This window comes from Camelus ferus, chromosome 28, assembly GCF_009834535.1.
Source record: "Camelus ferus isolate YT-003-E chromosome 28, BCGSAC_Cfer_1.0, whole genome shotgun sequence".
NCBI lineage: Eukaryota > Metazoa > Chordata > Mammalia > Artiodactyla > Camelidae > Camelus > Camelus ferus.
Genome location: NC_045723.1, coordinates 2,868,433 through 2,890,069, shown reverse-complemented (window position 1 = coordinate 2,890,069; position 21,637 = coordinate 2,868,433). Strand labels below are relative to the sequence as shown.

Genomic DNA, 21,637 nt, shown 5'->3' with positions numbered 1-21,637 from the left:
GAGATGAGTAAGTCCTGGGATCGAATGTACAACATAATGATTACAGTTAATAACACTGTACTATATACTTGAAAGTTGCTAAGATCTTAAATGTTCTCACCACAAAAAAGAAATAATTACATGAGGTGATGAAGGTGTTAGCTAATACTAGGTTGTAATCATTCTGCAATATATGTGTATTAAATCAACATGTTTTATAATTTAAATTTATACAGTGTTATGTCAATTATATCTCAAAGCTGAGAAAAAAAACAGAATGAGCTATATCATAATATTATTTACATATTAAAATATAATTACATAAATTAAAGATACACAAGAATCGTTTCTAACTGGGTGGCAGATATAAAACTACATGTCCTATTCATTTTGTATGTGTATTATATTTCATTAAAAAAGAAAAAAGGTAAAAATAATGTTGTGGTAAAGCAATGAAAATACTCTGGAGAGTAATACTACTCTGCAATTGTTAAGCACCATCATATAAAAGTAGAATAAAGCATTCAGAGTCTTTTATTTTTTCTTTTGCTTTACAGTGACCACATAAATCAAGATGGCTTTGCTATGTGAGTTGTTTACTTGAGGTCAACGAATCAAAAGGTATTTATCAAGGACCTACGTCTGAGCCAGAATTGTAACAACACCACCTTATTTTCAGAGTTGATTCTCATATAACCATCGATGCAGAATCCTGTTTAGTCAGCTAGTAAGCCCCATGTATTGTATATGATCTCTCAATAATTCAATGTGAAAAGTATTTTGACAAATTTTATCTAAACAGAGTATGAGAGAACTCAGGGTGGAAGTATTATAATTAAACAATAAGACCGATAAACTCAAAACTCATTTTATTGTCCAAGTAGAAGTTTTAGTCTGTTTCCTTAAGGGTTTGTCTGACTTCCTTATTAGGACTTCTCTGTTTTGGGCTAAACCCCTCAAAGTCTAAAGTTGGTCAGAATTACATGTGCTCAACCTAAATTTTAACACAGTCACATGATTTCACCTGATTTTCAAATTCTGTAACATCTAAATCAACATCAAAATGTAACTCACCACTACTTTACTCATTTCTTTTGGAGCTTCATTTATGGAGTCTTGGGTTATTTTGTCTTTTCTAGAATGGGACAACAATATATTCTTTCCATATTACCAAAAAAAAAAAAAAAAAGCTCAGGTTCATATGCAGAAGGTCCACAAATGATAGAAATATGAACTCTTCATCGTCTTTTATAAACACTTCACACATTTTTAAGGTTTTGATAATGGTTGGTGCTGTTTTTTATTTTACACACCATTTGAGAATTTCTTTATAATGCTGACATGAAGCTTTACTGTTGTAGAGGTTAAATGCCTTCTGGTGCCCCAAAGGCTTAAATCAAGGTGTACTCCCCTTCTGAGAGCTCATCACTGCAGAGGCTACCAGCTCTTGCCAAAAGTGGGAAGGATGCAAGGAAGACGAACTCCTGTAAAGTTGCTCAGCTGAGAGCAGCTGATGCTGCCGCATTAGTGGCAGTAGGAGGCTGTGTCCCTTGACTGCCCTTGAGAGCGGGATCCCACAGAAGAATCTCCCTGCTTTGCAGGGAAGCAAAAACCTGGTTCCAAAATTGTTCCATGGCTTACACCCCAGCCATCACGAGGTCCAAGATCTGTGGCTTAAAGTTCAGCAATGACGAAAAACCCAAAGGTGAACGAAGGCGTGGGTCCTGGAAGGGACCGAGGGGCATTTGGAGTAGGTCGGTAACGAAGCACCCAGGGTTAGGAAGCAGGAAGCTGAGTGCCCTCAGAAGTTTCTCAACCCAGGAACCCCCAATGCAAGGAATTCCTCTTGCCTCACGTAGAGACTTTCTCAGGGGTAGACCTCTTAACAATGGCTCATCAACCCCAGGTGGGATCACAGGACCACGAAATCATTAGGGAAGTAGGTACAGATCCAGCTGGGACTTCAAACTACGGCCATGATGCTACAGGGAGAAGCTTTACAAAGACAATAAGGAAGACAAAACTCTTCTTAAGCTTTATATACGCGTATAAGTAGAACAACAATACGCAGAAATAAAAATGTCCTCCTTACATCCTCCAAGTTCACTGATTATGTGCTTTTTTTCACAATTCAAATGTCCTGTAGGCTACCAGGCAACCAGTCTTTCTCCTCCCCATGAATTTGTTCTTACTGTTTTTCCTCCTGTGACCTCAGTGCAATCAATCTCAGGATAAAGAAGACTGAGCATAAGATGGAAAATGTGGGGGACCTTGAAGAAGATGGGTCTGAAGATGGCCTGCTACAGGACTCCATGAAGAAACAAGCCTGGAGGGTCTAGGAGCCTGGAGGCAGGGCTGGGTCTGAATGGGTTTGCAGCCCTGTTGCTGAGGGCTGGCCTTGCCCTTTCTTCTAGGGATCAGAGAGGAAAGGCCCTGAGCCACACCCTCCAGAAATGAACCCTTGCTCAGAGAAGCGTCACCCACTCACGCAGTTCAAAGCAGTCTGGAGTAGCAAGCACAGGGGGAAGGCATCCGAAAGGACGTCAGCAGGCTATTCTGGACATGCGTGCTCACCCAGAGCTGCTCCCTGCAGTTCTGGGGCGTCCACACCACAGGAAGTGGAGGGAGCACTCCTTGGACGGGCCTGCTTCCAGACCTCAGATAAACAGCTCTCCTGCCTCTCCCTCGATAAAGTGGGAGACTAAAGAGAGAAGACACAACTAAACCATGGAAAACTACGGTCAAGTAGAAATACAAGTTTTCCTGTAAATAAATGACTAGTGCATCAGTCTTCTATGCTGCATAACACAGCACCACAAACCTAGAGGGTTAAAGTGATGCCCATTTTGAGACAGGGGGGAAGGGAGCAGGGCACAACTATTAAAAGCATGACACACCAATTGAGGACAGGGCAGAACCTGGTCAGAACCAGCTAAGCCCAAGATGGCGGAAGACTTGACTCCCAGTAGACCCTGAGCCTCAGGTGCTCATGGCACCACAGCAGCTACTAAATGGCACTCCCGCAGGCTCCAAGACAGGGCCGAGGCTGGCCAGAAAAGGCCCCAAAGTGGGCAGGGGCTCACTTCCTGGACACCTCCATCCCTTCCTCATAATAGCTGGAATAATCCTCCCACTTGCTGGCATATGAAATTACTGAGTCCATTAAAAACCAGCCACCCCGAGGCGCTCGCCTTCTGAGCTGGCCCACGCTGGGCCTATGGAACGTGCGCCTCCGAGGCCGCGCTCACTCTCCTGGAGGACCCCATGCTCTGGGGCTGCCGCTCCTGCCCGCACCCTGTCTAGGAGTGTGTATCTCCCTGAGTAAATCTACTTTTACTTTACTATGCCTCACTCCTCTTGAATTCTTTCCTACATGAGACAAATTTATTCTCCGGCAACAATTTATTTTCTTAAGTTATGTAAGGCAGAAGTCGAGGCACAGGATAAGTGGTGTACCTGCCAAGGGTCTCACCCGTCAAAGCTCGAAGTCCTCTTCTGAGCTCATGCAGGTTGTTGGCAAAATTTAGGCTGCTCTCAGTCTCTTGTCATATTGCCCCCTCCACTTCCAAAACCAGCACAAATAAACCCTTGCGTCAAACACCTCTCATGCTTCAAACCTCTGACGTTTCTGTCTCTGACTGCTACGGCCAGATTTAGAGGGCTCATGAGAGTAGGTCAGGTTATCTCCCTATCTTAAAGGTCAGCTGGTTTGGGACTTTAATTACATTTTCAAAATTCTTTACAGCCAACATCTAGATTAGAGTGTGAGTGACTCTACCGGGGGGAAGGTGTATGTGTGCCTTAGAGGCCAGGAATTTGGGGGCCATCTTACAATTCTGACTGTCACAAGCACCACGTGTGACTGCCTGGCTAAACAGGTAAGATTTAAAAATAAAGATTTTCAAATGCCTACTAGTGTTGATCCTGTTTGTTTCCATGACCAGCTGCCCCAAAGACAGAAGGAGGGCCAAGGGGGTGAGTGTAAATTATTTATAGATAAACCAAGCTGAACTATACAGCTGTTCTCTGAGCTGTTAGAGCAGAGTTACCAACAAGCTGTCCATGTGTTACAGAGTCTGAGGCTCAAAAGAAAATGAGGAAGCACTCATGACTTAGAGACTAGCTTGGCAAGTCAGCTGCAGTTCTGCGGTCAATGGCAATTTTTCTAGCCACAGAAGGATGACAATGCAGTGCCATGAAACGGCTGCGGAAATGGCTGAGCAGCGGCCCTCAGACAAGCTTTATGAATGACGGTGACATAGCGCCCAATCAAACACAACTTTTGCCAGGAAGTGGGGCCAAATCAATAGGCAGTGCTTTGCAGCACTCAATTACCACAAAATCTGACCATCTCCTCAAACACATTTGAGATTGAGGGCTGAGCTGGGGTGATAGTTGAACAGTTAGAAATTGAAAAGCTAAAAAGCGCCAAACATCCCTTTAGAAAACAGGGCCTACCTGAGTTTCTTGGAGTACCAGAAAGTAATTAGGGAGAAACGCTTCTTATGAATTGAATTTAACTTGACAACAAAGACCTCCATTTTCAGCAAGTCTATTCTATTTCCATTTTTTTAAAAAAGGCTTTAAGTCTCCATTTCAAACTTTAGATTTGAAATCAATGTTTTCTGTCCTTAATAATTATATAAATCAAAGAACTTGATAAAACCAGTTCCCACCCAAAGCATCTTTTACAGTCTGCAATAAATGTTTAAAAAAATGAGTTGTTATGAAAACAGAAAAATATTTAACAGCACTGGAGTGAGCGCTGGGGGGCGGGGGTTGGAGGCTGTCTGTGTCATGCTCCTGACCCAGGCAACAATTGTTATGGAGCTGGGGGAGAGGGGAGCAGGGAAGAGGAAAGAGAGGGTAAGGGAAGGGAGAGGAAGGTAGGGGAAAAAAGGTAGAGTTAAACAATAAATTTAAACAAAATGGATGAAAACAAAACCTACTTTTTTTCAGAAAGTTAATTTGATCAATTTCCTGTCAAAGAAGTTGGAGGGCAGTAGTGACCACGAGGGCGGTGCGAGTGTTCTGTTAAGGATAATTCTCAAGTCCTAAAATTACTGCTAAACATATGAAGCTAATGAAACAGTTACAGCATGGGCATTAATTAAATTGGTACATTGCTGGATCAAGAAGAAAAGGTGTAAGAGAAGTTTAATGAAGTCCAGCAAAAACACCTGAAAATGTAAAACTAATTTAATTGTAGCAGAAGAAATCAGCAGGCAGTCTTGTTGGACTCAAAGATAATGTGTGGCAAATGTTAAGTATGATATACGTGCCAGACACACAAAGATAGTGTGTATCTATCTTCACAGCCTGGTCTAGTAGGGGTGCAGACATCCAAACAACTAGAGCAATAACCAGCGCACGGACAGAAGTTAGGAGAAGACATTATGTGTGATGAAGAATCCAACTTCAGTTCTGATGCCTGATTAAGACAATTTTCAAGCCCCACAACGTCCCTTCACCTTAAGTCCCACATCTGGGCAAGCCCACAGGAAACCCTGCACACTCTCTTGGAGAAGAGAAGTGAGAAGTTCCAGCTGTGCAAGCCCATCCAGCCTCAGCCCGTGACCACTGGAGTTCATCAGCCCTATTCTGATTCACTCAACAATGAGACAACCCATCCAAGAATTTTACCGGAGAGATAAAACTCATAATTAAAAACAAAAACAAAAACAAAACAACAACAACAATAAAAAAAAAAACAAACAAAAAACCCAACTCTTCTGCTAAGATCACAATGTATGCCATGTTTCATTAAAAATCTTCCATTTGATAGAAGGAGACTACGGATGATATATTATTATAATTGGATTAAGAACTCTACGTTTTTGCAGTTTCAACACTGTACCTAAACCTTTAATTGGACAGAAATAATAGAGGTGTATTTCTATCAGAACATTATAGTCTTTAAACCTAACAACCACAAGTCAATTTTACTATTTATATAATGACTACTCCCAAATACTGATTCCATCTATAGGTACAGAAAGCAGCACACAAAATTCTCTGCATGCCCACCCCCAAAACCCATGATCCCTGTGAGAATATAAACACTTGAAACAATGGAGCTGCTCTCAGGCATCTCCTCTCATGCTAACTTCTCTTCTGTGGTTTTGTACAAGCATAAATGATGTATTTGATTATTCTAGGCTTGAGATTGTAAATATTTATATTTAATGTCTTTACTAGCAAAAAAAAATGGTTAACTACAATCTTGACAACATTAAAAAATTTTTTAATTTTCATTTATTGAACCAGAATAGGTCTACACACAGCTCATCCCCAATGTCCTTTCCAAATTCCTTTCTTCTGCTAACCTACCAGAGTGGCGTTGCTCTAGCAGTTGTATCATTGAAGATGCTCTCTTAATAATCTTAAGATGCTCTCCTGATAAACTGGGTTAGAACCAAATACGAGTGAAGACCTGTCTTCTTCTTAGTGTATCTGAGATGAGCAAAATCTGAGACCCAGATGTGGAAGATGAGCCAGAACTGTGGTTTGAGGATGTTTTGCTGTGGCTGAAACATGTCTTTCTGTAAGATTTGCTTGTTTGCCCTTCTGGGTTGGTGATAATGTTATTTATTTGGTGATGTATAAAAGTTTGTACTTTAAAAGCATATGCATTAAATAATGTATTATTCTATATCCACAAGGAAAAATGTTAATACAAATGGAAATGAAGTGCTAATCAGAAAGGTGACCCGTAAGTTTAACGCTGCTTCTCAAGAGAAGTCCTCTGAACGAGAGACTCCAGTATTGGGTATCTTTCACACTTCAAAAGTTAATACTAGATGTTAGACTCGTAATAGATACGTACTTCGTATTTTCAAACTGCACTCAGTATCATTTACTTTCCTGATGACTTAAACATGTAACTTTCCCATACAAGATAACACAAGCAAAAGGCAAGACAAATGCAAGCATAAGATACATACAATAGTTTAATGGAAAACTATGGTCTGAAAATTTTACACTTACTGTTCATGGAAATCCAGCATTGGTGGCTCAAATCGTATAGGTCTGCAATTACCCCGGTACAGAGATATACTGTGCGTAAAAAGAAAACAGCAGTAAGAAGCAATCCTTCAAAATATGTATTTCCCCAAACTGAAGTCATATACTTGAGCCTTGTCATGATAAATTACCTCTAAGAAACGTGGAACCTAGAGCCGGGGTAACAGGATGATACAGTTGGTAACAGAATACCTTAATATGTTATTTGGATTTTTAGACACATGTACAATGAACAATAAATAGTTAATACAACCACCCATACTTGGAAGGCAATATATAGAGACAAAAAAACCAAAAAAACCCCAAAAAAACCCATGATCCCCATGTAACTAGAGTGGCAAAGAACTAAACGAAAATTAACTTGGGGATAGAAATTTGTAGGAACTGATATATCTTTTTAATCTGAGAGTTTGGAACTTGCTGATTTATGATGTCTTGGCCTAAATATTTGAGTACCGTTTCTAACTATTCCACTTGATACCAGAACTTCTCACTAAAACAGATTTCTGAGTAGCGAACCTCCTAGACATCACCACGACCTAAGATTGATGCAAACTATAAATGATAATTTATATACTGAGAAAGTGAGAAAGTCAGTCAGCTACTAAAGTTTCTAAATAGTAGAGTTTATCTTCCTGTTGTATTTTAATAATAATAAAATGGTATTATTTTGACGTAAGATATGATGATATGTAATAAGCTAGAATGATGTAAGAGAAAAGCCCACTTGATGAGACTGCTTTATTTCCATCACCACCATAATTCACAAGAGCACAAGCTTCAGATGATACAGTAATTTCATTTAGGAAATAAATTAGAAATAGACAAGGACATACAGAATACGCAGAAAATCTAGCTTTAACTCACTTCAATAGACTAGTCTGAGTGGTGGAATAGCTGAGCTTAAATTAACAGTCTGCAGCTGTTTCCAGCCCTACCAATTTCAGAGGATCACCCTGAGCTGCTTGATAATCCTTCCACCTACGCTGAACTGAAAAGATGACAAACACAAGGAGGAAAAGACCAAATGTAAGATTATAATTCACTAATGCACAAAACTAAAGACACCGAAACAGAGAAAGCACAATTCCTCACAAGCCAGCTGCCACACAGAGAAGACGTACAGTCTACTGCCTCCCGATTTCTGCCCTTCTTGGACATACTGTCATAAGGATACTCTCTGGCTCCTTTAAAACAATAGATACTGATCAGTTCATCAATTTCAACGGTGTGCAACTCAAACTTACATGAGGTCTCCATCCAATCAAGAAAATAAGTATTATGCATAAAGTCATTAATCCATATATATGTATGTATATAAAAAGAGACTGTGTCAGATGCTAGAGATACAAGGGAGATTAAGATAAAATTTTTCTCTCTCACAGAACTGAAAGTCTAATCCCCAAGTTGCAAGTGGAAATGTCTAAAGTGGCCAGGCAAGGAAAAATGCACACACCCCATCCACTCAACGCAAACACACTGCACGTCCGGGGCTGTCGAGGCTGGGGCTGTGGGAACAAAGCAAAGAGCCTGTTCTCATGGCACTGACATCCCAGCAGGGACACAAAAGTAGAACATGTCACGTGATGATGCATCAAACACAGCAGGGGCACAGGAGGTCTCTCTGAGGAGGGACACTGGAGCCGAGACCTGAACGGTAGAGATCTGGAGGAAGAAAAGTAGGGATGTACCTGGCATGCTGAGGGACAGGAGGCTGAAGCGGCTGCAGTGCAGGGAGGAGGGGAGGAGGCGGAGCTGAGATCAGAGAGGTACAAAGGCCAGGTCTCCTTGCAGGAGTCTGGATTTTATTCTAAGGGTAACAAAAGGCCTGCACAGTGTTTTGAGCAAGGAAGTAACATGATCTAACACATTTCAAAAGGTTGATTCTGGTTCTTGTGTGAAGAAGAGACTGCAGAAGCCCAAGAAGGGGAGTAAGGAAGTCCTGCAGTCCAGGAAGGGGGGATGGTAACTGTGGTCCAGGGGGACTACAAGGGAGGGTGGTGAGAAGTGGCTCTTTTCCAAATATTTTTGGAAGCTAGAGACAACAGGTCATGCTGATGGATTGACTTTGGAGTATGAGAGAAAGTAGAGAGGCCTCAAGATGACTTAACTCTAAGATTTGGACAGAGAAACTGGATACACAGCCACACATGGGAAAGTGGGCTGCAAGTGTGACAGGGAAGTTGGGTGGAGATTCAGGGGTATGTTTTAGACTTTAAATTTGAGATGTCATATCTAGATGGAGATGTCAAGTAGGCAGACAGATATGCAGGTTACTGCTTTACATTAAAAAGTTACTGATTTGTGGGGACTGATATTGGTGAGTTAATTCTAATAGTTTGTCTGAGATTCTCCCCTGCCCTTAGATGTGCTGCCAAGATGACCACTATGGTGGATTATCTCTGTAGACAAATCACCTGCAAGTACCAACGACTATATTTCTTCTTTTTAAGGCCTTAGACCTGTTTTCCTTTTTTATGCCTTTCCCTCCCATGTGAGCTCGATCACGACAACTTTCCTTCTTGTGCCTCCACTGGCTTCCCCACTCCTCCCTCACAGCATCCCCTCCTCTAACTCTTAACTAACTCTCTATATTCCTCTTCTGGGAACACTGGCTACGAGAAAATACAGTAAAAATTGAAAGATTCCATATTTGATACAAGAATATTAAAGAGAATGCAGCACGGGGCTGGGAATCAGAAGATAATAAATTCTAACTGAAACTCTGCCACTCTAACCTTGGGCACATCCCTTGGTTCTGAGAGTCTCCTCATGTGTCAAACGAGGTGGCTCAATCAGACAATCAATCAGCATCTCCTGTCGTTAAAATCATATCTCCTTACGCGACAACCGCCACTCTGGGGCCTGTAGGTAGACCCCTGGTGGTAACCAAGGAGTCACTAGGGAGCTATACAGCTGACTCTCTTACAAAGCAAGAATTGTTTCAGCTGTGAGTAAATCCCCTTTGTATATGATGGAGGAGGAATGCTACACAATGCATGACATGCAAATTCAGATTTAAACCTGGTATTCCATACACAATACTTGAAATACAGGATATAATGTGATTGATAATTTCTTTTCCCTCTTCACCAAAAAAGTATGGGAAAAAAGAAGGAGCACAGGAACCCCTCAGAAAGAGCTAAAAGTATGTCAAGTAACTTACTGAATATATAAAATTTTCTATATTAAAAATATATATATATATATAACTTCCTTACCTTTTCTGTTGATATGAACTGAGTCCAAGTGTTGTCTCAGTCTGTGAAGGAAGAAAATGATGGTAAAAACAAGGAAACCAAATCTTTACACTACAGACATATGGAATATCCAACATATTTTATTATAGTTTGAACTTTGACCTTATAGTCACCTTCAGGTTAAACTTGATCCTTAAATCATATTAAATGATTTGTCACACCATGTAATTCAAACGAGAGAATAATTTGGGTTACATTTTAAATACACCTGGAAATAATGCAAGGTAATATAACTGATTTTTAAAAGTTTGCCAAACCAGTACATCCTGTAAGAGTACTCTTTCCAATCACTTCGGGAGGCTATAATGTGTTTCTCACTGTTCGCTGCTCACCAACTATGCACAAGGGGCTGATGGACTATGGTTTTTGCCATCATGGAGCTTGAGGTATGGGGGAGCAGTCATTCTAAAACTAAATAAATATGTGTTTATACACTGAATAAAGGCTTTTGAAAATACTGCAAAGGTGCTGTGAAAGAGAACAAATAGGTGACATGCTTAAGTAATAAGTAATAGGTTATGAGAGGAGGCCTGTCTGAAAAGACAACATTTATACTGAAACTTTTGGTTTAAAAAACTTTGGGATGAAAAAAAGAGCTATGTTTGGAAGTAGGACTGTGTGGCCCTGGAGAAAACAGCATGTGCAAAGGCCCTCGCACAGGAAAGAGCCTGGATGGTCAAGAAACACATGGCAGGTCTATTTGGCTGGAGCTTAGAGAGAAGGGGCAGAGAAGCAGAAATGAGGCTGGAGGTGAGGTGGCGCCCTGTTTATGTTGTGCCAATAAGGGGTCTGAGGTTGTAGGAGAGAAGCAGAGACAGATACGGTCTGATTTATGTTCTAAAGACATTATTCTGGCTGTAGTGTAGGGTATAGATTAGAAGATCCCGCAACCACACTCCTGGGTGTTTCCCCAAAGAACTGGAAGCAGAGAGCAGGGACTCAATAGTTACTTGCACATCCATGTTGGAAGCAGCACTGTTCACAACCACCAACGTGGGGAAGCAACCCAAGTGACAGACAAATGAACAAACAGCATGTGGCTTATGTGTACAAGAGAATATTTATTTAGCCTTAAAAAGGAAGGAAACTAACATATGCTACAACATGGATGAACCTTGAAGACTAAGTCTACACTCAAGCTAATGAAATAAGCCAGTCATAAAAGGACAGATAACCAGATGATCCCACCTATACGAGGTACTGAGAGCAGTCAGATTCGCAGAGACAGAGTAGAATACTGCTTTCCAGGGCCTGAAGGAGGAGGGAAGGGAATTACTGTTTAATGGGTACAGAGTTTCACTCGGGGCTGGAAAAAAAAAGTTCTGGAGCTGGATGGTGGTGATGCAAAAACAAATGTGACTGTACTTAGTGCCACTAAAATGTACACTTAAAAATGGTTAAAATTGTAACTTTATGTTATGTATATTTACTACAATAAAAAAAGCTGTAATAATCAAGACAGTGTGACACTGAGATAAAGGCAGACAAATAGGTCAACGGAACTGGAGAAAGTTCAGAAACGAACTCACACATTTATAGTCAACTTTATTTTCAACAAAGACATCACTGTAATTCAATAGAAAACGACTTATCTTTTCAACAAATGATGCTAGAACAAGTGGACAAAGCTAGATGGGGGAGAATGAAACTATCCTTTCATTACACCATGAACTCAAATTAATTACAGATAAGTCATGTTCTAAGCATAAAAACTAAAATTATAAAGCTTCAACAAGAAAACCATCTAATTTAAAAAATGGGCAATTCTACAAATGTCAGTTCAGCACACCAGAGGATGCACAGTACCAGTTATCAAGGAAAAGCAAATCTAAACCACAGTGATTATATACTGCAACCTATTATAACATCCAAAATGGAAAAGACTGATCCTACCAAGGGTTGGCGAGGATGTGGAGCAACTGGAACTTTCATACACTGCTGGTGGGAACATAAAACAGCATCACAATTTTTAGAAGTTTGGCAATTTCTTATAAGTTAAACTTACACCCACCATACGACCTTGCCACTCCCTTTCTAGATATCTGTCCAAGAAAAACAAAAGCATATATCCATACAAAGACTTGTACATGAGTGTTTACAGCAGCTTTATTGGTAATAGGTCAATACTGTAACCACCCAAATTTCCATCAACAGACGAACTGACACATGAACTGGGGTATGGAGTGGAACAATGGCATACTACTCAGCAATTAAAGGAGTAAACTCAAAGACTGGGAACCTTTCTTTCCATCAAGTACTTCCTTATTATTTTAGAAAAAATATTTTTAAAAGAATAGAATAACACTTGAATGGGAAAAAAGTATAAACTATTGATACATGCAACAGCACGGATGACTCTTAAAATAATTCTGCTGAGTCAAATCCCCCAAAACTACATTCTATATGATTCCATTTATATAAAATGATTTAAAATATAAACTAACTGATAGGGTCAGGAAGCAAATCAGTGGGTGCCTAGAGAGGGTGGAGGGATTACTGAGGGTCGTACGTAAACTTTTGGGGGGTCATGAATACATGTTTATTATCTTAACTGTAGTGATGCTTTCATAGGTGTATAATGTCAAGTTTTTCAAACTACACTTTTTAAAAACATGTACAGTTTATTGTATGTCACTTTTACTTCAATAAAAAGTGTGACCTAAGAATTCTAGAATTGCCCAGCTGTGGTCCCCATCTGAAGCTGGCAGAAAGGAGACTCAGGAAGTGTATCACCCATGTATACTTTCTTGAAGGGAAAAAAGCATCGTCATGAAGACAATCTGGCCAAGAAGATTACTCACGAAGAATTGCACATGAGGAAGCTGTCTTGTGAAAGATGAGCGGATACTCACAGTAAAGGAACTGTGGAAATAAGGTTAGGAAAGCAGAAAGTAAATGTTGTTTTTGAAGTATAAGCCAGAAAACAGAAAAGCCATTCAACTATAATAAACAAGAATAAAAATCTCAGCACATGTCAACAATACACCCTAAGTATTGAGAGAAAGGGAAAGATTACAAAAGACACTAGTTTATTTCTGTTTCTTTTAATTTGAGAAATAAAGGTTTAAATATATCTTAAATGCATAACTGAAAACTAAGGCTCTAAATCAAGACACAGAAAACAACAAAAAGGAAAGCATAAAAGATGGCAATAAATTTAAACACATATATGGTATGATTAAATGAGATAAACTTGTCTATTAAGAAAGACAAAAGGATTGTGTCAAAAAAAAAAAAACAGAGCCCAATTATAAACTGTAAATACCTAATAAAAATGATGCAAAAATGTTGAAAGCCAAGAAGAATGAGCAAAAATAAACAGGGTTTAAGTGTCACTCCCCCCAAAAAAGAGAGAAATCAAAACAAATAAGGGTGACATTAGTAACAATGAAAAGACTTGATATCTTATGTAAACATTTTTATAATTGAACAGCAAAAAGGAAGAAAAATAAAGAAAATGGGGGAAAGAATACTCCGAATGAAATACAAGCAAAGAGCAAGAGGCAATTCACTTAAAGAAAAATAAGTAGTCAATGATCATACGAAGAAGATGGTCGGCTCACTAGCTAGTGAAACATTCCCTAGAAGATACTGAGATTCCCCATTTCACCATCTGATTAGCAGAAACCTTTGAACTTCTTGCTCAAAGATAAGAGTCTGCCAGGAGTACTCAGGACCCTAGAAAATGCCTGTGCCATGTATTTTTGGATCTTCTATCAAATAGAAGACATACTTAGAATATTTTCAAAGTAAACTTCACTGAATCACAGAACGCTTGACATGGTGCACAGGATCTTTCCCCTGGGACTATCCACAAAGCTAAGCGCAGACTCCTTTCCACCCACAGCTGAGACTCCATTCTTCTGCTGCATTTAAGAGCTCCAGTTCCAGCCTAGCCCACTGCTGGGCTCCACAATGCAGACCAGTCTGAGCACAGTCTCTCCTAGAGAGCACCGCACAGGGTTATATATATAGGAGGAAAATGAACTATTTTTCCAATCAGATGGAAAAGACTCTGCAAAAACATATACGTGGTATGTTCTCAAATATTGTTAAATTCTCTTTATCACAAAAATAATATATATGATAAGTTTAGCCCTGTAACCTAGTGGTTCTCAACTGGGGGCAATTTTGTCCTCCAGGGACAAGTGGCAATGTCTACAGGCACTTTTGACGGTCACAACTGAGGGGGCTACTGGCATCTAGACGGTAGAGGCCAGAGACGCTGCTAAATGCCCTACAACGCACAGAACAGTCTTCTCTCCCCATCTCCCAGCAAAAATTATCTGGTCCAAATGTAAATATTGCCAAGACTGAAAACCCTATTGCAACCTGAATTTTATAAAGACATATCAATAATTTAGTTTTCATCTGTAATAACATTTCCTTGCATTATAATTCGAAGTGTACTGTTGCCACAACTATGTCTCTATCTGCTAGTGGTCCTTGCAGCTCTTAACACACTGGAAACACTCAAGTACAGGATTATATTTACTGGTCCAGGAGCAAATAGTATGTGTCAGAATTCAAACTGTGTTCTTATCTACTGTTACACACTTTCTATGATACATCCTTGATTAAGACTGTATATGCCTAAAACTGACTTCTTTTAGCTTACATAAGCTGAAGTTGGCCACTCATTTCCTTTCATGTATGTTTTAAGCTATCTTCTTAGTGGTTACCCTGGAGATTATAATTTACATCATAAATTTACAACAAACTTGTTTGAATTAATATCAACTCAGCTCCAATCGTATACTTACTTCTGTCATTTTGCTGTCTGTTTTCTATATACCTTGTATCTTTTTTGTCCCTGATTTCCTGTAGTCCTGTCATATATTGGTTCAGTTGATATTTTGCTAGTAAAATGTCTAAATTCCTTTTGTGTATTTTCTATATTATTTTCGTTGTGGTTGCCATGGGGATTAATCTAACATCCTAAAGTTGTAACACTCTAATTTGAATTTATATCAGATATAACTTTAATCACATTCAATGTGTACTTGTTTACAGCTCCATCCCCACCTCTTTTGGTTGCCATTGTCACAAAATTTCTTCTTTAATACTGTGTATCCAAAAACAAACTAATAATTCTTTTAATAAGTACATTAGTCTTTACATTATGTAGAAAACAAAATGTGAAGTTACAAAGCAAAGTGACAATAATCCTTGCTTTTAGACTATTACTTAAAAAAAAACTGTATTAGTCTCTTAAATCACGTAGAAAACAAAAACTAGAGTTTCAAACCACTGTTACAATAATACCAGCTTTTGTAATTGCCCACGTATTTAGCTCTGTCGTAATCTCTATTGCTCCATGCGGCTTTACTTTGTTGTGACCTGCAGGACTCCCTTCAGCATTCCTTGCAAGGCAGGTCTAATGGTAATGAACTTCCCCAGCTTTTATTTATCTGGGAATGTCTTACTTTCTCCTTTAACTTTTGAGGAACAAGTTTTCGAGGTACAGGATTCTTGGTGGATAGTTTTTTTGGTTCCAGTACAGGCCCACTGCCTTCTGGACTCCAAAGTTTGTGGTGAGAAATCTGTCCATAGTTTACTGAGGGTACTTTGTATGTGATGAGTAGCTTCACTCTTGCTGCTTTCAAGATTTTGTCTTTTAAAGATTTGATTTAATGTGTTCCAGTGTGAGTGTCGTTGAGTTCATCTTACTTGGAGTTCACTGAGCTATATCCTCCCCCTCATGTTCTTGAAAATGGGCAATTTCTTTCTTTCTTAAGGGTGTGTGTATGTGTGCGCACGTGCACTCTCTTAGTTACCATTTGCATGAAATGATTTCTCCCTAGTCTTTTAGTCTATGTGTCCTTAAATCTATAGTGATTCTCTCAAAGGCAGCATAAGGTTGAATTTCAATTTTTTAAAAATACATTCAGCCATCTTGTCTTTTTTGACTGGGGAACTTAAATCCACTTACAGTAATTATTTAAAGTAATTATTAATAAGTGAGAATCTATTAATGGCATTTTGTTCATTATTTTCTAACTGTTTTGTATTTTATAGTTCCTTTATTCCTTTTTTTCCCCTTGGATTCTTCGTGATTTGATCATTTTTCTTTTGTAGTGGTATGATTTGATTCCTTTCTCTGTGGGAGAAAGTAATGGGCCGAGGTGATATTCTTAGCATTAAGCTAAGCCAGTCTGGTGGACGAACTAATACGGGTAAAGTGAAATTACTTTTCTTACCAGCAAAATCTGACTGCTCTCACTTTGTGCTCCTCTGGGGTACGTCTGCTTCTTAGACGGATTCTGAACTTCTCTTCAAAGTATTTTGGCACCAATATTCAGTGCCTGTGTACAAGGACGAGAGCTATGGCTTCCCACTCTACCTTCCTGATGATGTCACCCTCTTTCGATTTCTTTTCAGATTTTCTATCTTTTAATTGATATTTCCATTTTGTTCATACATAATTTTCCTGACTTTCTCCACATCTTCCTTTAGCTCTTTGCGCATCCTTCAGATGACTGTTTTAAAGTAGGTCTACTTTACATTTGTCTGGTAGATCTGCCAGCAGGTCCTTTTTAAGACAGTTTCTGTTGATTAATTTTTCCGTTTGAATGGGCTATATCATGTTTCTTTTTGTACACTGTCACTTTTTGGTTTAAAACTGGACACTTGAATCTAATAATGTAGTAACTCTGGATATCAGATTCTCCTCCTTTTCCGGGGCTGGCTATTGGTCTGTTTTTGTTTACTGTTTTTGGTTTTATGATTGCTGCAGACTGTCTCTGTGCCAAAGATACATCTGAGGTATAAACTTTAGGTCTCCTCAAGTCTTTTATGAGCCTGGGTCATTCCCTGAACATCCAAAGTGATCTTCTAATTTTTCCCATATATGAAATGGTTTTTGAAGATCGTTGGCCCTTTACATCTCCTGGGTCACTTCAGACTGAGGAACTTTTAACAATGGGGGAGCTGAAACAACAACGGCCACCTGCCTCTCTGACTAAACCCCTGAGGTCAGAAGTAGCAATCAGGGCAGGGATCCCCAACATCTGGAGGACAGAATCCTTTTTGGCCCACCCAGGCTCCTACCTGCTGTGTGCAGCCAGTTCAATGAACACATGCTCAGGTGCCTGCCGCAGGGCGAGGGGTGAGGGTGGGTAACTGCTTCTGTGCTCACAGCTGAAATGGACCATATTTTACTTCGCTTTACCTCCAAGTTTTACCCTGGAAGCTATAAGCCTTCAACAGACTCCAAAGTTCCAAAATAGTTACACTGTTTTTGTTACTGGTGTGAGGTCAAGGCTTGATTTCTCCCATATGGATATTCACTTGTCCCAGCACCCTTTACTGACTGTTCCACAATATTTTCTTTCCCCAATGTTCTTCAGTGACATTTTATTCATAAATCAAGTAGCCATATATATGTGAGTCTGCCTAGACTCTGTTGCCTTTTCTGATCCATAAAAGTGGCATAATTCATATAGCTCAACATAGAATGTAGAAATGCAGTTGTTTTTCATGTATCGACTGCTATCCTGCAAACTTGCTAAATTGTTTACTGAATCTAATAACTTACCCCTGGGTGATTTGGATAACATCTGTAAACTATCATAATCTGAGGTGAAGAACATTTTATTTATTCCTTTATAATCCTTTTAGTTTTTAAATTTTTCTTGCCTAACTTTATTGGCTACAACTAGCATGATACTGAAAATAAATGGTACTTTGTAGGCATCTCTGACTCATTCCTGTCTCAGAGATAAGACCTTCAGCATTGCACTGCTAAGTATGTTGTTTACTGTAGTTTTTTTCCCACACTCCCTCCTCCTTAATAGGCATCTTTTATCATATATGTCATCAGGGGTTCTCAACAAGATCCTGAGGCAGATTAGGAGTGCAGGAGATTTACTGGAAGGCTACTGCCTGTGAAAAATAAGAGGAAGGAAACAGGACTGGGCAGGTATGCCCTTAGACAGTGATGCAGATCTTGGCCAACCCAGTGGGGAGCTCGGGAGCAAAGGTTGCCTATTAGAAGCATTCTACATTGAGCAGCTATAATTGTACATTGTAGCTATAATTGTGCAAGGCAAAGCAATAAACGTCTATTAGATTTTGGAAGATAATACAGAAGAAGGTTATCTTCATAACCTTGGATAGAGATTTCTTTAACAGGATACAAAAAGTATAAACTATAATGGAAAAGACTGATAGACTGAACTATATTAAAACTCAAATTACATTAAAATTAAGAACTTCGTTTATCAGAGGTAACAATTATGTGTGGAAAGGGTAATCCACCAAGTAGAAGATATTTATTTCTAGTAAGCACAACCAGAACTGTATCCAGAATTTATAAAGAACTCTTATAAAACAAGAGGAAAAGGGACTTGCAACTCAACAGTCAAACAGGGCAAAAGATTTAACAGACTTTACAAAAGAGGATATCCAAATATGGTCAAGTAATACAAAAAGTTACTCCACTTAATTAGGATTCAGGGAAATGCAAATTAAAACTACAATAAGATACCATTATCACTCTTCAGTATGCTTAAAACAAAAACGAAAACAAAACAGGTTAAGTATCTCAGAGGAATCCCTGATGATGAGACTGTAAACTGGAACCACCACTCTGGAAAACTACATGGCATTATCTATTAAAACTGAAGATTCACATACCCTAAGACCCAGCAATTGCATTCTACTCCACCAGAAATGCATACAAGTTCACCAAGAGGCAGCATTATTCATAATAGTCAAAAATTTGAAACAAGTGAAATGTGCATCAATTGCAGAAATGATATATAAATTAAGGCATATTCAATTCAATTCAGCAACAAAAATGAATAACTACAGTTACACTCAACAACACAGAAAATCTTAGAAACATATATTGAGAAAAAGAAACTGGAAAAAAAAATAATGCAAACTATATGCACGTCAGAAAAACACGTGAAGCTAAACTAAAGACACGCTCAGATGGTCAAACTAGAGGGAAAGGAAATTACCATAACACGACAATGGCTAACTCTTGGGAACAGTGACTGGGAGAAAGCTTCAAGGGGAACTTACAGGAGTGCTGGCATGTTATTTTTAGTTTTTAACTTGGGAGGTGGTTCTAAACAGGCATTTGCTTTGCAAAAAAAAAATCCCACATTTTATTTATTTATGTATACATTATATCTGACAATAAACACTTTAAAGAAAAAAAAAGAATCAAATTCTTAAACCTCTTCAACATTCTTTGGAAGAAGACTCAATATAGGGTCCCTGATTAACTGGTTAGAATCCACTTACACTATTAGCCAGCCTACCTCTAGAATGACTGATTCATCATCTAAAAGTCAGAGCTTCCAACGGCTCCTACTCAACTCCTTTTGGTTATATCAACTAAGAAAAGTTGTTTAAGGGTTAAAGTTATCCCCAATACTTTCTTTAACTTCTGTTAAGTTTTACTACAGCTATCTTTAAATGTCTCTACTACAGCATCTTTCAAATGTAAGCTCATTCTAGAACAAGAGGACTACTAGGTGACCAAACCATACTCACTCATTCAATCGAGTGTTTTGGTCTGTTGCAAAGAAATGTCCACCATTAAGGAAGGCCTCCAAAGTCCTCTCTAGGCCAACCTAACACCGAATAGGAGGTAAACTTTCCAAAATCTTCTCCCTAACTTTCCTCTGATAAGAATGGGAAAAGCATTATTTCTAAAATATGAACAAACAATCCTTTAGCTGACTAATCACAGTGCTGCAGCTGACACATGGGGAGTGCACGAGGAGTGAGACCTGTTATCGACTGTGTGTCAATAAAAAGACCTCTTAGACCTGCGCTACCTTCTAAGCACACCAATTAGGAATTGACCTCTTTCCTCTAAGGCAACCCCTATTACTTAACCCTCAGGCAGCAGAGCAATGGAAAGTAAAGCATAACAGTTCTGGAATCAAAGTTGCTTCTTATTTCTCCTGCTGCCCTTATTAGTACTAAAATTTGGGGCCATTTGATGAACTAGTGGAGACTCCAGCAAGTGCTCCAAAATGCTAGCTCTAGCTATCCCTGCCTTCCAGTCAGGGTTTCCTATCCTGGGCACCTGAAAGCCAGCTAGTGAGTAGAGGCAAGAGGTGCCTATAATGTTGTTAGAACAACCAATGAGCACACAGGAAAAGAATACTTATTACCAATGTTCCTTGAACAAAGTAAGAAGACAGAAGTATGGCTTCTTATTACTTATGAGCTTTAAAAGGCAAAACTCTGCACATGCTCTCATGAACACTGCGGAATTTGCCTTCTAATATCTTAAAATTCTGTTTATTATTCTGGCAGAAGAGTGAAAAAAAATACAGAGCTAGCCTTTTCCTTGGGCTTTTTCTTTATTTGCTTATAAAAAAGTTAGATTAGGAAATGTGATTAATGCTTACAAATGAAAGACTATCTTTTGTTATTTAATCTGATAATCTATCAAGGGAATAGGGTAGGAGGAGCCAACTATTCTCATCAGTTAGGATTAGAATGATGGTTTGAGCTACTTGACCAGGACCTCCTATGCGAATGAGTCTTAATGCATATTTCTTCTGATGATCTGTAGAATCTTCAGTGCCTGTGCTCATCTTAAGAATGGATTCAACCTCCTATATTCTATATATCAAATCTTAGTGGCCTTGCCAAACAGGAATGACAGTGGCCAAAGCACCAACTACAGAAAATGTGGGCTAAGAGGATTGCTTCTATTTCTAGTCGTATCCTAGCGTTACTAGTGGTAACACATGGAATGCACTGGAAAGAGCTGCACATGCATCCTACTGTGGAAAGAGCTCTGGAACCAGGAAGCTGAGTACTTACTGGATGCTGGATTCCTGCTCTAGCAACTGAATGAATATTGAGCAAATTATTTAACTTCTGTGAACCTCAGTGGTAGAATGCATGCCTCAAATGCACGAGGTCCTGGGTTCAATACCCACTACCTCCATTAAGAAAACAAATAACCTAATTACCTCCCCCCGCAAAATAGAAAAAAAAAATTAACATGAGCTAAGCCACATGAATATAACATAAATTTCAGAAGCTGGGAAGGAATGCTCTCAGGCAAAAGTTTAATTTTAAATAACGTAAAACAAGGCTGCTGCATTGAGTCTCTCCCTGCTTTAGCTTCAACTTAATTTGGAGAAACTTAATACATATTCCGCCACAGAAATGCTATGACATGTGCATACTTCTGTTCTAATCACATCATGAGAAACCAGAAGCTGTTTAAGAAATAGCTGAACCTATTGGCAAATTAGTGCCAGAAATTACATCAAAATCAAAATTGTTGTTCCTAGGAAACAACTTTCAACATTAAAATGAATGATTTTTATAAATTTCTATTCAAAAGGGTCTTACATTCTGTTACTCAAAGATATATAATCTGCTATGTATAG

General features: G+C 39.0%; 1 protein-coding gene across 2 annotated transcripts in view; it reads right to left on the bottom strand.

The window, feature by feature from the left end:
* TMEM131 (transmembrane protein 131) overlaps positions 1-21,637 on the bottom strand; it is a 139,166-nt gene that overhangs the window by 77,445 nt on the left and 40,084 nt on the right. For both annotated transcript variants that reach the window (XM_032469726.1, XM_032469725.1), the window contains exons 3-4: positions 10,224-10,264; positions 6,967-7,035 (exon numbers count right to left, since the gene is read on the bottom strand). In XM_032469726.1, coding sequence (XP_032325617.1) covers positions 6,967-7,035; positions 10,224-10,264 — 110 coding nt within the window. The remainder of the gene's footprint in view (positions 1-6,966; positions 7,036-10,223; positions 10,265-21,637) is intronic.